At 49.3% G+C, this 16,618-nt stretch overlaps 1 protein-coding gene across 4 annotated transcripts in view; it reads right to left on the bottom strand.

Moving 5' to 3' along the window:
• The window catches only part of GLI2 (GLI family zinc finger 2), a 261,060-nt gene that overhangs the window by 47,563 nt on the left and 196,879 nt on the right, over positions 1-16,618 (bottom strand). For all 4 annotated transcript variants that reach the window (XM_027562690.1, XM_027562698.1, XM_027562681.1 and 1 more), the window contains one exon: positions 14,902-15,007. In XM_027562690.1, the coding sequence (XP_027418491.1) occupies positions 14,902-15,007 (106 nt within the window). The remainder of the gene's footprint in view (positions 1-14,901; positions 15,008-16,618) is intronic.

Below are 16,618 nucleotides of genomic sequence, written 5' to 3'. Positions count from 1 at the left end.
ACAACTAGAGAGAAGCCTGCGTGCCGCAAAGAAGACCTGATACAACCATAAAAACATAAAAAGAATTTTTTAAAAAGAAAAGAAATGGAGCTCCATCATGCCCTGCTGCATGGAGTTCAATCTCCTCTCCAAGGCTTTTGTTTATTGGTTTTGTTTGTGTTGTTTCTTGCTTGTCTGGTTTTCTTTCATTTCTGTTATATGGAAACTGTACCTTGGCAAGTTTGCTTACCACCTTTTTCACACATTGATTTCAAAAGTTCCAGAAATCAAGTCCTTTTCAAAATAAACTATGGGGGTTTGCAATTATAAAGACAGGTACAGTGAGTTCCCTTGAAAGTCACTGGAGAGTTACCTCTCCCTAAATCAGAGACCAACCGGCACATCCTGGTGCATCTGAACTGCACTCTGTCCACATGGGGGATGCTCTTGTTGTTTTAGCTGCTAAGTCATTTCCAACTCTTTTGTGACTCCATGGACTGTAGCCTGCCAGGGTCCTCTGTCCATGAGATTTTTGAAGCAAGAATACTGGAGTGGGTTGCCATTCCCTTCTCCAGGAGATCTTCCTCACCCAGGGATCAAACCCATGTCTCCAACAGGCAGATTCTTTACCGCTGAGCCACCAGGGGGGCGGCTCTACAAAACAGCAAAAGGACACCTGCGAAAAGGAGCTCGGCCAAAGCAGCCAGCCAGTCACTGATTTGTTCCTGTGGTCACCCATCGTTGCCTCTGCCAGCTGAAGAGTGTGGGTCTCTGACAACACCGGGCGGGTCTCTGACAGCTCTAAAATATGATACAAATGAATCTATATACAGAATAGACACAGACTTATAGACAGAAAACAAACTTATGGTTACCAAAGGGTTGGAAGAAGACTCAGCCAGGACTTCACAGCCAGAAAGTAGGGCAAGTGGCTGTCAACCTGAGCGATATGTGCTGAACCAGGAGTGTTTGGTCAACCCTGACCTTCCCTGGGTCCACTCTGAGCCCCCTCCCCCACACACAGATCTAAGCCAAGTGCCTGAGTGTCATGTGGTCCCAGTAATGACAAGCTGTTAGGAAAAGACAATCCCCTAGCTCCTTCCCCCAACCCAACCTAAAGTTCACTTTGGTGCCTTGACAAAATCACCATGCTGGACTATGTACAACAACCAAGACATGGAAGCAACTTAAGTGTTCATCAACAGAGGAATGGACAAAGAAGATGTGGTACACACACACACACACACACACACACACACACACACACACACACAGAGGAATATTACTCAGCCATTAACAGGGATGAAATAATGCCATCTGCAGCCACATGAACATTACTGTACTAAGTGAAGTAAGCCAAACAATGACAAATATCATATGATACCACTTACATGTGAACTCTAAAAAATAATACAACAGGAACAGGCACACAGACTTAGAAAACAAACTTATGGTTATCAAAGAGGAAGGGTTGGGAGGGATAAATTAGGAGTTTGGGATTAACACACTACTATATATAAAACAGATAAACAATAAAGTCCTATTGCATAGCACAGGAAACTATATTCAATGTGTTGTAATAACCTATATAATGTAAAACAATCTGAAAAAGAATATATATAACTGAACAACTTTGCTCTATACTTGAAACTAACACAATATTGTAAATCAACTATTCTTCAATAAAAAACAATCACCATGCTGGGACCTCTGGGATTAGGGAGGGAGTGTGGACACTGTAGCCCACAAACAGTACACAAGGTGCTACAGCCAAAAGAGGGGTGGGAAGGAAAGGTTTCATTCACTCTTCTGGGGTAATGTGAGAAGGCTTCCTGTAGGAGGTGGCATCTGAGTTGGGCCTCAACTCTCACAGGGGAATGGAAAGGAGTCAGTGAGTGGTGCAGGCCTGGTGTTCTGTGATAGAAGAGTTGAAAAAAAAGGTGGGTCAAATCAGGAAACAGTTAGCAAAGTCCAGGGGCTGAAGCTCAGATCAGACAGCTGGGTTGTGAGAGAGCATGTGGGGAAACTCATGAAGGAAGGGTCAGTAAGCTGTGCCAGGTTATAATAGGAATGTCCCTTCACCCAGATGCTTCATTACAGGAGCAGAGAGACCAGGCACAGGCTGGAAGAAGATATTTGCAACACAGGTAATCAACCACAAAATGAGTAGCCTTAATATATAAAAAGCTTAGTGAGATGAGTAGGAAAAAGACAACTCCGTAGAATAATGGGCAAAAGAACTGAACAGGCATTTCATGAGAAGGAAATATTATTGGCAAACGGTGGCTCAGACGGTAAAGCGTCTGTCTACAACGCAGGAGACCTAGGTTCGATCCCTGGGTCGGGAAGATTCCCTGGAGAAGGAAATGGCAACCCACTCCAGTACTCTTGCCTAGAAAATCCCATGGATGGAGAAGCCTGGTGTCCATGGGGTCGCAAAGAGTCGGACACGACTGAGCGACTTCAGTTCACTTCACAAACATATGAAAGGATGTATTCAGCTTCATTAGTGACAAAGGAAATGGAAAAATCGAATCATAGGAGATGCCGTTTTGGCAAAAATTAAAATGTGTATGACATCACCCTGGGAACAAGGATGTGGAACAGGCTGAGTCCTTGAACCTCGCTGGTGGGAGTGGCTCGGAAAAACGTCTGGCAACATCTAGGAGGGTTAACACATGAATACCCTGTGACTTAGCAATTTCATTCTCAGACACACATTTATTCTAAAGAACGGGCAGTACTCGAGCCCCGGAGATCAGTGTTAGAGCATTCACTGCAATGATGTTCAAGATAGCAAAAGAACAGATGCATCTCAGGTGCCTGTCAGGCCAGATTGCTTCAGAGCAGTGAGAATTCACAAATTCAGAGCACATGCATCAATGCGATGACTCTCTGGAACATTCTGTGACCTGTGAAATCAGATTTCCCAAGAATCCATCTGCAACAATTCTATTTATATAAAGCACACAGAGCAAAACCAAACAATGTATTATTAGGAGAGTCAGACACCAGGTCTCAATGGACATGAATTTGAGCAAACTTCGGGAGATATGGAAGACAGAGGAGCCTGACGTGGTGCAGTCCATGGGGTTGCAGAATCAGATGCAACTCAACAACTGAACAGCAGACACCATGTAGAACTGTTACAGATGCAGGAAGGTGATAACTCCAAGATACAGGGAGCTCCAAGGAGGACCCTGGAGGGGCACACAGCGTCCCGAGGATGCCAGCACATCCCCCATCCTTGGGCAGGGCAGGGAACCAATGCGTATTGTTACTCTTTACATCATAACCATGCTTCTGCTATTTTCCTGTACGTCTTCAAAGTAATAAGACCAACTTTTTAAAAAGGTGGCTGGGTAGAAGCTGGCTGAGTGGACGGAAGTTCTGGGTTGGGGAGTGGAGAGACCACAGGGCGGTCATGGAGAATCTGTGAGGGCTGCTGAAAGGTCCAGTGGTTGCCTTCAGGGTTACTTGGTGGGCTCATCTTGGCCACTCCATCTGTCTGCTGCCAGGTTCCCTCCTGGCCAGACTCAGCTAAGCCTCACCCTAACCCTGCTCTGTGACAGACAGACATCTGTGTATACATGTAATCCTTCAGACATTCCGCTCACCCTGTAGAGACCCACATGCTCCACCAGACCTAGCTGAGCGCCAGCTCTCAGCTGTCACTCCCTACGCAGGGCAGACCCATAATAAAGAAATCACTGTGTTCAGCTGACAAAGAGCAGATTTCTTGCTAAGTAAACACCGATGTTTGGGTAGGGAAATTAGGTTATAAAATTGCGCCTACAAAGGAGGCCATACAGATGGATTTGGTTAAGACCTAGCCACACAAACAACCGGGCTTAATTCAATCACTCACCCTTTATCACATTTTCTTTTCATCAGAGCAGAAGGATGGGAAGGTTATCAGCGTTTTCAAACTTCCAAACCCCCAAAGCAGAAAAAACAAGAGGGGAGTATCAAGGAGGCTTTTTTCCCTAGCAAACTGATCACTTGTTGATATGTGCAGGCTGAGCTGGGTGGGGGACAGAGAGGTGATGGATTCCATCCACATGTTTTGGGAGGCAACTGGATTAGCACCCCCCTACAAGGTACCTGGGGGCTTCCCTGGTAGCTCAGCTGATCAAGAATCCACCTGCAAAGCAGGAGACCCTGGTTCAATTCCTGGGTCGGGAAGATCCCCTGGAGAAGGGATAGGCTACCCACTCTAGTATTCTTGGGCTTCCTTGATGGCTCAGTCAGTAAACAATCTGCCTGCAATGTGGGAGACCTGGGTTTGATCCCTGGGTTGGAAAGATCCCCTGGAGGAGGGCATGGCAACCCACTCCAGTATTCTTGCCTGGAGAATCCCTATGGACAGACTAGCCTGGTGGGCTGCAGTCTATGGGGTCACAAAGAGTCGAACACGACTGAGCAACTAAGCACAGCACAAGGTACCTAAGGTGTGGGACAGCTCTAGGTATGTGGATCCTGCTTCTGTAAGACAAGTCACCCTTGACTGAGCACAGCTGAGTAGAACCTTCCAGAAAGTCATGGCTTTATGGGGATGGTCTCATCACAGGGCAAATGCAGGGGGCTGGAAGGGGAGCTATGGGTGGGAGTGAGACACTCGGTCTCGGGGTTGGGAGAGGGGCTTTGTTAGGCTTTCCTGGAGTCTGGGTTTAAGCAAGGAGAAAAGGCCTGGGTGGAGGGTGGGCTACATAGAGGGGATCTCCTCTCCAGTGAGAATTCTTCGACTCTGGCCTGGGCCAGCCAAAGGGGTGTGTGGAATTTCCTTTCCTGGCTGCTTGTCAAAGCTAAATGGATAATCCCAAATAGTTTAGATAAGACATCTTGTCTTCTTAGAGGTGGGTGTGCTGCCAATTTTTACCAAGCTTCCGAATGCATTAGTATGTGCTTTGAAAAGGGCCTGGGAGTCGAGGCCCCTCATCAGGACAAGGGCAACTCCAGAAAGGCTGGGAGCTCCCCCCACACCCCAGCAGGCTGGGGCCAGAAGTCATGCGGGCAGAGACAAGCCTCTGTGCCTTCCTGCTGATAAATGCTTGCCACTCTTGGCTTCCTGGTGCTCTGGGTTCCCCGTTTCCCCTACCACCCCACCCAAGCACATCACCCTGTAACTGCCCTACCTCCCCCTCCCAGGCCAGGAGCCATCTGTGGGTACCAAGATTGCATCTCCTTGGGCCACATCCCTCATGCCCGGTGCAAGGCTAGCACATTGAAGGCAGTAGGTGAGTGTCATCAAATGAAAAGGTGCTGAGAAATTCCCCACTGAGGGAAGCAACAACTAAACGCCGCTCTGCTTGGGCAGGACAGGTTAAGTCCACATGTCAGGAGTGCAGCTCCTGGAAGGGGAAGACGAAAGAATGGGCTCCCACAGTGCCAGATACACTTCTCCATGGGTCCCGGAGCACATCATTGATGCAGCAATGCTGGCTGCAGTAATGAAGGCTTGGAGAGCAGCTGCAACAGGACTGAGGGGCAGTTCACTGCTCACAGATTCCCTCAACAGATGTGGACTAAGGCTGGCAGGAGTGACCCTGAGTGATCGCCCTTGGGACACAGATAAATCCAGCAGGAAAGAATTAAGCTCAATAAATGGATGCATTCTGGGCACTGGCATCAGCCTTCACCCAGAGTGAACGACATGGACACAAGCAGTGGAAAAAGAACCCCCAGGTCAAAGGCCAATCTGTCCACCAACACCTGAGATTTTACTGTTAGTGATTAATTCCTTTGGATTGATTATAGCACAGATAACACACCATAGCCCTAAGACCTACAATGAGATGCCCCTTCCTCCCTGAAAATAATCACAGCAGAAAGAAGATCTCAGGCTTGAGGGTTAGATCTCACTTTCTGGCTGAGTGATCTTGGGAAGCCCTTAAATTCTGGAAACCTCAAATTTTCTGCTCTGTGAATGGGGAAGAATTATCATGCAATTCACAGGGCATTTGAGAAGACTGGACAGAACATAATCTGCCCAGCACCCAGCAGATTGCCTGGAACAAAACATGGGTTTCCTTCTGGTGTCAACAGGAGAGTGAAAAGAGCAAGCCATTATCCAGTAACCACCAGGTACCAGGACCTGTTCTCTGTTTCACACTACTCACTCACCTAATTCTCACAAGCACCCCATGAAGGGGATTGTTTTGTCTCTGTTTTAGAGATGGGGAAACCAAGGCTCTAGAGGTTACGCAGCCAGCCCAAGAATGTACAGGGTACATAGACGGCATAGGATTTGAACTCTGGCCTCACGCTGTACTGCCTACACCCTGGGGGTGTAGGATGGGAACAGCCCAAGATGATGGGGGCCCAGTGGGTCAGGAGAGAAATGAGAAAGATCACCTCTCCACCCGGCAGGACCTTTTCCCTGGGGGAACTCTTCCCCATGCCAGCTCTGCATACCCTCCCCTGCTGCAGACCCACCTCATTTCTGTACATCAAGATTTGCTTCACTCTTGGGGCCCCTCCTGCCCTCAGCTGACCACACGGCTCTCCGCAAAGCCCAGAGTCAGGCAACAACTCCTCTTCGAGGGCCGGCATTCAGCAGAGATCAAAGAGCAGGCTGCCTTATCAGACACGCTCCTCATTAAACTTTTACAGGCAGATTCCATTATAAATGAGCTGTCTGTCCCATGCTGCTGAGCACGTTCCTGGAGCTGGGGATCTGAAGCTCTCTAAGCGTGAGGGACTTCCACAGAGGGACTGGGGCAAAGAGGAGCCCTCTAGAGTCAAACTGTCCGGGTTCCAGTCCCTGCTGTGCTACTTACTAGAACGTCCCTGGGGACAGCAGCCAACATTGTCATGCCTCAGTTTACCCCATGTATCCAGCAGGTGTGAAGATGCTCAAGTGGTACTGATGAGGGTTTGTGATGGTTTAGTCACTAAGTCGTGTCCAACTCTCACGACCCCACGGATTGTAGCCTCGCCAGGCTCCTCTGTCTATGGGATTCTCCAGGCAAGAATACTGGAATAGGTTGCCATTTCCTTCTCCAGAGGAATCTTTTCCACCCAGGCAGGGCTGCTGCATTGCAGGCAGATGCTTTACTGACTGAGCTATGCAGATGACATAATCCAGAGGGCTGGACATAAGCTGCTGTGACTGCATCTCAGTTAGTCTGAGCCCAGCATCCTGCCGCCCAGAGAGAGGAAAGGACCTGCCTTGAGGGCTCTTTAAGGGCCACACCCATCCCCAGGAGGCAAGGTTCCACATCAACCTGTCACTCAACTCTCAGACAGCCATGGGAGGAGGGGGAGCTGCCCTACAAACTGCCTTGTCCCAGGGGTTTTCTAGGTTCCACGTTCACTTGCTGGGCAGTTCCTCTGAAGAAGTGGTCAGCCTTACAGCTTTTAACGAGCACTCCCTGGAGAAGGAAGGGCAGTGTCGACTGACATGAAGGAAGACAAGGCCCTTCCCTGGTGGGCAACCCTGGGCCCACCCAGCATCTTGGCCCAGGAGCCAGGTAGACATGCCCTTCAGACATCTCTTCCTCTGTCCCATCGCACTCAACAGAAGCATGCATGATTGCTGAGGGCAGAGAATGCTCTTCTTGAAACACAAATAAAGCCCGTTCCCCTCTGAATGTGAACCTGGCGTGTGGGCCAAGAATCAAGAAAATTTCCACATATCTTTCTGCTCCCCTTGGTGGCTGGCTGAGAACAGAGCTGTTAGAGGCCCAGGACAATGCAGGTCAGTTGCGAGCCAGGCCAGCTGTGTGTTTATCAAGCTATGAGCATGCCATCTTGATGGAACACTGACTTTGGAAAACTCCATCTTCAGATCCATCCAGACCTGACGGTTCATGAGCTCAGCCAGCAACAGCCTAGAAACTACTTTCTTGAGAGAAGTGGGGATGACCATTTGTATTCATGTGCAGTCACCAGGAAGAGGTAGGGTTCAGACACCCTGGATGGCTCTCAGTGGGTGCTGGGCAACTGGCACACGTGACAGAGTATTCAGAGGGTAGTGGAAGGTGGAAGCCCTCACACCCACCAGCTGATATTCCTGTTCTTTCCTGACAGGACCTGGGTCAGCGTGTGGCCTTTCCATGAACTGATGGCTAAGCCCCAGAGCCACCTGTCTTTAGCAACAACCCCACCCTACCCCCTGCTCCTTCTCTGTGCAGCGTGGCCTGGGTTGGGACTGCTGGAGTATCGTCCACCAATCACAGCTCAGGATCAGCTGATGCAGGGGAGCAATTAGTGGTGGTCCGGAGTCCAGGCAGGTACTGGGGTCATGGATGTCAGAGGTCAGGTATGGAGCCCGGTGAGTGGAGAATGGAGGCGACTGTCCTCCCTACGGTTGAGATGCTATGTCTGTCCCCTTTCCTTCCCTCCCTCTCTTGTCCCTGTATGTACATCTCCTTCTGCAGGCTGAGAATATGGAGAGATTCAGGTCATCTTGTGGGCTTCTGTGAGAAGGTGATGAAAAGGAAGCAGGGCATATTTAACACCCCTATCGCAGAGTTGTTAGCACGGAGGGAAAAGGCCTAAATGCTTGCTACCTCTATGACTCTGCACAACCACTCTGGGATCACTGGCTAGGAATGTGCATCTTTAAGACACATCCTAGTTCAGATTTACAGCCAAGTATGAGAACTGCTCCATGAGCTAGTCTCTCTAGCCCTTCTGGGCTGCAAGCAGCTGGAACTGGTCCTCTACGAAGCCCTAGGGCAGGACTGGGATGGTAAGGACCCTACAAACAGCATGGCGAGTTGAGAATCCACCCAGCCCCTGCACCAGGAATATGAGCTTCTGCCCTTCCTGCAAGCATGTGAGTGAATCTGGGCCCAAGGCAGTCCCCACTCCCATGCACACCGAGAAGGTGGGGGCTCCAGCTGAGGGCCCCACTGTGCCCCACCTCAGCCTTGGTTCTCCACGTGACCTGCTGAGCCTAGTTCCAAGGGCCAGGGGTGGAGGACATCCACAGAGCTCCTGTTTCCTGCTAGTAGTCACCAGGTGATGGAGAGACTACAGGACCTTCTCTCCTGCCCTTGAGAATGGACTCTCGGATTCTCAGGAGCCCGTGCCCATGGTGAGGTGGGGGTGTCACAGAAGAACCACACCTGACCAGCAAACACACCCTCCCATCCATCTGCCTCCCCATCACCCGTGGTTTACACAGGTGACGGGGGCTGCATCAGCAGTCCTGACCATTTACTCTTCAGGAACCACCTAAGCATTCATAAACTGTGCAAGGCCTGTGGTGGGTTTGCACCTCCAGGGGACTGGAAGGTGGGTCTGGAGAGAGCTGGGAAGTGGGATGGCTATCTATGAGGGAGCTGTGCAGTTGGGTGGTGCTGAGTGGATTTCACACTCTAGACCCACTGCCTACCCCTCCCATGAGTAGCTGCCTGCTTGGGGAGGTGTGCGGCCAACCCTGGCCAGTCTCCTCCTCTGTCTGACCACAGTGATTGCTATAGCCCATCTCCTTCCTATGGTCTCCCATTTCTTCTGCCCATCCTCTAGCAGCTCCTACAATTACCCTGAAAATGAATCAGACCACTCCCTCCTGCTCCTGGTCACCAAAATGAAAAAGTCCAAATTCCTCAACTGGGGAGGGTAGGGGGTGGTGGGAGAAGACCCCTCCTCCCTCCATCCCCAGCAGTTCCTCTTCAGCCCCATTTCCCACCTCCCCATGGTACAGCCCCCAGACAGCATCCCCTTCCAAGGTCACGCCATGGCTTACCTCTGCCACAATGAACCCCTCTCTAATAGGCCAACAGAAATAACAACAGCAATCACAATGTGTCCATGGCAAGTTTCCACACAGTTCCAAATACGCTATTTGTATTACCCTATTTAATTTTTCAAATAACTCAGTCAATGGGATAGTTACTATTATCATGCACTTTTATAGATGAGAAAACTGGGGTTTATCTGTTCAGATTGATTAGATGGTTACCTCCCAAAGCTGGTGCGTTCAGTCCTGGGTTCAAGCCCAGGTAGCAGGGTGAGGGGCCAGTGGTGGGGCGCTCCCCCTGGAGCCATGCCCACCGCGGCCAAGAGAGCCAATGGGCAGCGGCCTTGGGTGCCAGCAGCTGCAGAGGCTCTGAAGGTGGGACGGGAGATGACACTGCAACTCATTTGCTGCACAATGTTTGTGTAATTAGATGCACTTGGCAACGATGAGGAGGAGTGGCTACAGCACGGGCTTGGTGGATGGCGTGCTCCACAGGATCAGACCACATTGATCACAGAAAAGTCACAGCCAGGGGGCCCATTTTTTCTTCTAGGCTTTATCCTGTTTCCCACCTGGGGCACCCACTCGGGGGATGAAGGGGTGGGCTTCCCAGGGCCCAATGGCTGTATTCCTCCTGTGGCCTGGGGGGAAGGAACCAGGATAGTGTGTAGCCACTCGGAGCCCACCCTAGCAGGAGGTGGGCTTTGAGGGGCAGGTGGGCTCCTCAACCCTTGAGGGGAAGCAAACAGGTCCACCTTGCACGGATGACATGTGAAAATCAGTGCACCTCTCTGAACCTCAGTGTCTGCATCCACAGGATGCAGATTATAACCTCATTTCACAGGCAATCAGGAAGCTCAACTAATACAGCCCAACCAGGCTCCAGTACAGATCTTGGCCCTAGTAGGCCCTGCACAAATGATTGACACCCTTTACTGTCTTCTACTGGGTGATGCCAGGCTTCACCACTGAAACTTTATGAGCACAAACGAGCTGAATGGTGACACCCAGAGATGTCTGTGTCCTAATCCTTGGAACCCATGAATGTCACCTTCTGTGGGAAAAGGGGCTTTGCAGATGTATTTGAGTTAAGGTTCCTGAGACCGGAAGATGATCCTGGATTTCACACTAAAAGCATCACTGGCATCCTTCTAAGAGTGGCAGAGGAAGAAAACTACTGCAGATGAGAAAGAAGGCAATGTGAGAAAAGAAGCAGGGGACATAAAGGCAATGTGGCGAGAGGCAGGGATCATGGGCATGGAGGCAGCCTCCAGAAGCTAGAAAACTCAAGGAAATGGATGCTCTCCTGGAGCTGGAAGGTTCCAGAAGGAAACCAGCCCTGCTAACACCTTGATTTTAGGCCCAGAAGACTTACTTCTCCTAACTGGCCAGGAGAGAAGCAGGCCCAGAAGGGGGACATGACCTGTGTCCAGCCCTGACCTAGGGGATGACAAAGTCTGGAGAAGGCTCAGGGACTACCTCTCAACCACAGCTCTCCATTAAGCCAGGGACTAACAGTTTGAAGGGCCCCCTGATTCAGTGACAAGTTCCTGCCTGCAGACAGAGCATCTCAAACCTGTAATGTGTGTTAAACACAAATGGTGGGCCCATCCTAGAGCCTCTGACTCAGCAGGTCTGGGCCCAAGCCTGAGACCCTGCATTCCTAGCAGGCTTATGCTGCTGGTCCAGAGGTTTGGGGAACCACTGAATTCGGGGGGCAGTGTCCTGCTAAAGGGTTATATAAGCTTCCAAGAAGGAATTGTGTGGACACACCCAGGGGACCTGTGGTCATACACATGCTCCCAAGGGAGAAGCCGGTGTCTGGGCCGAGGGCCATAATTAGGTTCCTAACTCTTTCACTCCCTAAGTTGGGGGGCGGGGCCCTAATGATGAATTATTTAACCACTCTGTGCTGCCTCAGTTCCTTCATCTGTAAAATGGGGCCGACACAAGACACACACCTTATAGGGTTAAGAGGATTAAGTAAGATGAACACATGAATTGTTTATAGGCAGAGCTTGTCCAAAGGTTGGTTACTTTGAGAAACGGCAATTGTTAATAGTGAGGTATTCTTCTATCTCTATCACTGTCCCTAGGTATGTGGGGCCATGGGTGCCTGGATGTTCCCCGGCACAGTGACACATGTATGCCTGCCTGCACGCTCCCCCAGGGAGCTCTCAGCCTTGCCCTGGTCTATGACCAGCATGGGGCTCCTTGCCGGGAGCACTTCATTGTAGGCCTGCCAAGCCCAGGATCTGTATCATGGAATCAGCTCGACAGTTTCCAAGAACAGAAAAACAGCCATTTCAACCCCCTTCTGAAAAGGGATTCAGCTCCCCTGATAGAGGATTCTTAGCTGCCACCAGCTGAGCCACTCTGCAGTGATCCACCAGCTCTAATAGGACACATCTTCCAGAAGCTGCCTGAGCTGTGGGCAGAGGGCTGAAATGGCCCCACCATCCACCAGGGGGATACAAGCCTGCCCAGGGCAGGTCCTAGTCAAGCAAGCACCAGCTGCGGGCACCGAGGTAAAACGCAAAGATCCAAACACATCAAAGGGGACAACCTGAAGGGACTCCCAATGGGCAAACCTGGAACAATTTGAACAACAAAATGAGTAGTGATAGCAATGGAGTAGAACTCTTGGAAGAACACAAATATCCACACATTGATTTGATACAAAAGTGATCAAATAAATAGAGAAATGGGGGAGAACAGACAGGTCTTCCTTACAGTAGAATTCTAATCGATAAATGTGGAAAGAATCACAGAAATAGAAAATCACCACTTGGCAAATAATAGTAGTTACTGTTTTTGGCAAGAATCATCAATGGATGTTTAAGTGAGTGGCTGAAAATATTGTGAGAAATAGGAATTTACGTATTATCCAAGTACTGTTCCACAAGAGACTTGCAATTACAAAGGGACCAGCTTTAAAGTGGAGAAACCCAGCACACCTCACTGTAAGCAAATAATCAAAGTCAGGATTTCCAGGGATGAGAAGTATGGCTATCATGGGCCCTGGACATGATGTTCGAGGATTGGAGAGCAGCATTTCCATGGCAGTATCCCTGCAATGCACCATCTGAATTTATCAGGAGGCAACATCAGGCAAACACAAATTGAGCACATTCTATACATTAAGTGGCCTTTCCTCTTCAAGTGTCAAGGTCATGTGTAAACTGGTACAGCCACTATGAAGAAGAATAGTGGAGGTTCCTCAACAAACTGAAAACAGAGTTGACACATGATCTAGCAATCCAGGGTATGTATGTCCTGGGTAAATACCTAGACAAAATTCAAATATAAAAAGATACAAGCAGTCCTATGTTCATAGCAGTGCTGTTCACAATAGCCAAGACATGGAAGTAACCTAAATGGCAAATGAATGGATAAAGATGTGTTACATATACACCATGGTATATAACTCAGTCATAAAAAAGAATGAAATAATACCGTCTGCAGCAACATGGATGAACCTAGAGATTATCATACTAAGTGAAGTAAGTCAGACAGAGAAAGACAAATAGCATGATATTGCTTATATGAAGGATCTAAAATATTACATTTCTATGACACAGACACAGGCTCAGTTATAGAGAACAGAGAGGGAGGATGGAGAAGGGAAGGACTGGAAGTCTGGGATTAGCAGATGCAAACTATTACATACAGATGGATAGACAACAAGGTCCTACTGTATTACACAGGGAACTATATTCAATTGATAAGCCATAATGGAAAAAGAGAAAAAATGTGTCAAGGTCATGAAAGGCAAAAGAGACTGAGCCATGTCCTGGGGTAAAGATGACTAAGGAGTTATGACAACTAAATGTAAGGGCTGAATCCTGAACAGAGGAAAAAAGGATATCCACAGGCAACTGATGAAATTTAAACAAGATTTATGAGTTAGTTAATAACACTGAACCAGTCTTTGGTAATGTAAGATATGAATGTCTGAGGAATAGGGTGAGGATATACAGGAAATCTTTGTATATTTTTGCAACTTATTTTTAAATGTCTGAGATTATTCCAGAATACAAAATATCTTTAAAAAGCAAACAGAAGTCCCAGATTTGCTCTGTCTGGGGTGAGCAGTGAGTGTAGAAGTTACCTGCCCCCTGCTCGGGCATAGAATTTTGAATACAGAGAGGGGTCAGCAAGTTTTGACTGACTTTATTCCAGCGGGAGCTGGGAGAGGTGGCAGGGTCTGTCTTCAGCAGGTGGAAAGTGTGGAGGTGGAAAGTCTGCTCAGCAAACATTGATTGTGAACTTATTACACACATGTCAGCCATCGTCAAGGCGGGAATCAGAGCAAAGCCCAGAGTCCGCTGGAGGCAGTGTAAAAACAGCTCATTCCAGTGTTACAGGGTGGTGGGAATCCGGGGGAGTGCCCCCACTCAGGGTGGGCTTCCCAGAGAAGGTGGGTCCTGAGCCAAGGCTTCAGGGGTCTGCAGAAGGGGCCATTCCAGGCGGCTGGGCAGCAGGGGTTGAGACCCAGGTACATGGCGGCTGGAACCATAAATGGCAGCTTGGCATGGAATGGGAGATGTCTGGTCAAGAGGCACAGCAGAGATACAGGAGGTGGGGCAGAGGATTTAGTCTCTTTTCTAGAAGCAAAAGGGACATTGTAGCAAGGGCTCAGGTCTTGGAGTCATTAAAACCAAGAAGAGAGACATCGGCTATGGGCTGTGAGCCCGAAGGTGGGAGTGAAGAGGGACAGAAGCAAGAATAAAGAGAGAGACACAGGGGATGAGCTCCTTCACTGGGAAGGGGTGAGGGGTGGCGGCGGGTGGTGGTGGTCTCAAAGCAGGGAGCAGGAGAGGCCCCAAAGTATAACTTTGAACTTGTCCTTATCAGTAGGGAGACTCTATAATTCACTGTCTGAACTGGGATACTTGAGGGCGTGAAAAGGGTGGAGTGCTCTGAATGATTATGTTGGAACAACATCTATCCAGAGTCACGGTATTAATATGGGGACATTGGCCTGCAGAATGTCCTCGCTGCCTAGATGGGGAAGAGTCTCAGGGTGCTGTTGGACACAAGGGCCCCCCTGCAACCCTGGAAGCTGTGATGTGGGAGGTGGGTGCACTTCCCTCTCAGGAAACCAGAGGAGAGCTGGGGTTCACACGACAGCCCCCTTCACACGGGGTCAGTGCTCGCCTAGGTGACACAGGTGGGCAAAGTCCACTGGGGAGCAGAGAGACTGAGGCCGGGCGGTGGGTGGAACTTACCCGTGCACGCCGGGGACAGAGTGAGGCTCGTAATGGTACCGTCCCTCCTGGTGTCGCATGTCAATCGGGAAGGGGGCGTGGAACGGTGGCAGGAGATGCGGCGGCACTGCGGAGGGGAGAGAGAAACAGGACTTCAGAAACTTTTCCCCTCCCTCAAAAAGCAATTTTCAAAGGGCTTTAAAGCTCGATGAATTTCAGAGCAAGAACGGTCAGGACAGGGGGGCTCCGGGGTGCCCAGCTATCACACACCCACGAAGGGGGATGAATAAATAATCAAAGTCAGCCCGAGAACCCTACATCTTTCACATAAAAGATCCCCAACCGCGCTCTTGACAAAGACAAGCAGCTAAGCGCTCTTTGAACTCAGGGAGATGACAGACTTGGCCGCAAATCAGGGCTGACAGCGCCGACAGGCTTCTGCGCATCCCAGCCTTGGCTGGATGTGGCTCCGGCAGCCCCAGGTCAGGGCATCCGGGCTCTCAGTCACCCAGGCGGAGGTGTTTACCTAGAACCGGCTGCGGAGGCAGGACCGCTCCTGGCTGCGGCCAGCCTCCGTCAGGCCAATCCCACTGAGCCGCCCGCCCCGTCCCGTTGGCAGCCACAGTGGACACCTTTGTGGGTCTGTTAATTCTCCAGCTCTTAATATTAATTACAGACCCCAAGTGCTCCGGCCCCCGGGATGCCAATGCCAACACGTGAGACCCAGCTTCCAGAGTGCGTCAGCCTCCTGTCTGCACTTGGCCTGCCCTCCACAAATCATCATGATAATTGTAGGATGCTCTTTGCTTATTAAAAAAAGAAAATTCCTGGGTACCCTGGAGGCAAACATAATTATAGGCCTTAAGAAAACAAGGCTCTTTAAAAAGTAGTGAGACTGGGAAAGGGCTAAGATTTCTCAGTCAGCTCTCACTCAGGCTGAGAGCCATGGGCCAAAGAGGATGAGTGTTGAGTCTAAATTACCCAAGAGTTTAAAGAAGTCAGGTGGGTCTGTTTTCCATGTGCACAGGTCAGCTGACTGTCAGACTTGAGGTGATAAAGACACACAGATAATGCTGTGGGTTTTGTCCAAGCGGATCCTAGTACTGGAAACACCAAGAAATCTTTTCTGATTGTGGTAAAATACATGTAACAGAAAATTTACCATGTTAACCATCTATAAGCGCACAATTGAGTGTGCCTCCACCATGCATCACCAGAATTCTTTCCATCGTCTCAGACTGAAACTTTCTCCACATTCAACACCAGCTCCCCCTCCCCCAGGCAATCACCATTCTCCTTTAGGGACCTCCTATGAGCAGAATCACAGTGTCTCTTGTCTTGTGATTGGCTGACTTCACTCAGCATAATGTCCCCAAGGTTCATCCACTGTGGCTTGTGCCCAAATTTTCTTTTTTTAAAAAATATATTTTACTAAAGTAGAGTTGACTTGAAATTGTGTTCATTTCTGCTGTACACCAAAGTGACTCAGTTATACATATATATATTCTTTGTCATATTCTTTCCCATGAAGGTTTATCACAGGGTATGGACTGCAGTTCCCTGTACAGTAGGACCTTGTTTATCCATTCTCTATATACTAGTTTGCACCTGCTCATGTCAAACTCCCAATCTACCCTTCCCCTACCTCCCTCCCCCTCGGCAACCACAAATCTGTTCTCTACTTCTATGAGTCTATTTCTGTTTTGTAAATAGGTTCGTTTGTATTAATTTTTTTAGA

The sequence above is a fragment of the Bos indicus x Bos taurus genome, chromosome 2 (assembly GCF_003369695.1).
Source record: "Bos indicus x Bos taurus breed Angus x Brahman F1 hybrid chromosome 2, Bos_hybrid_MaternalHap_v2.0, whole genome shotgun sequence".
In the NCBI taxonomy this organism is placed as follows: Eukaryota; Metazoa; Chordata; class Mammalia; order Artiodactyla; family Bovidae; genus Bos; species Bos indicus x Bos taurus.
The sequence above is the reverse complement of the archived record's forward strand: the minus strand, read 5'-3'. Positions and strand labels throughout refer to the sequence as shown.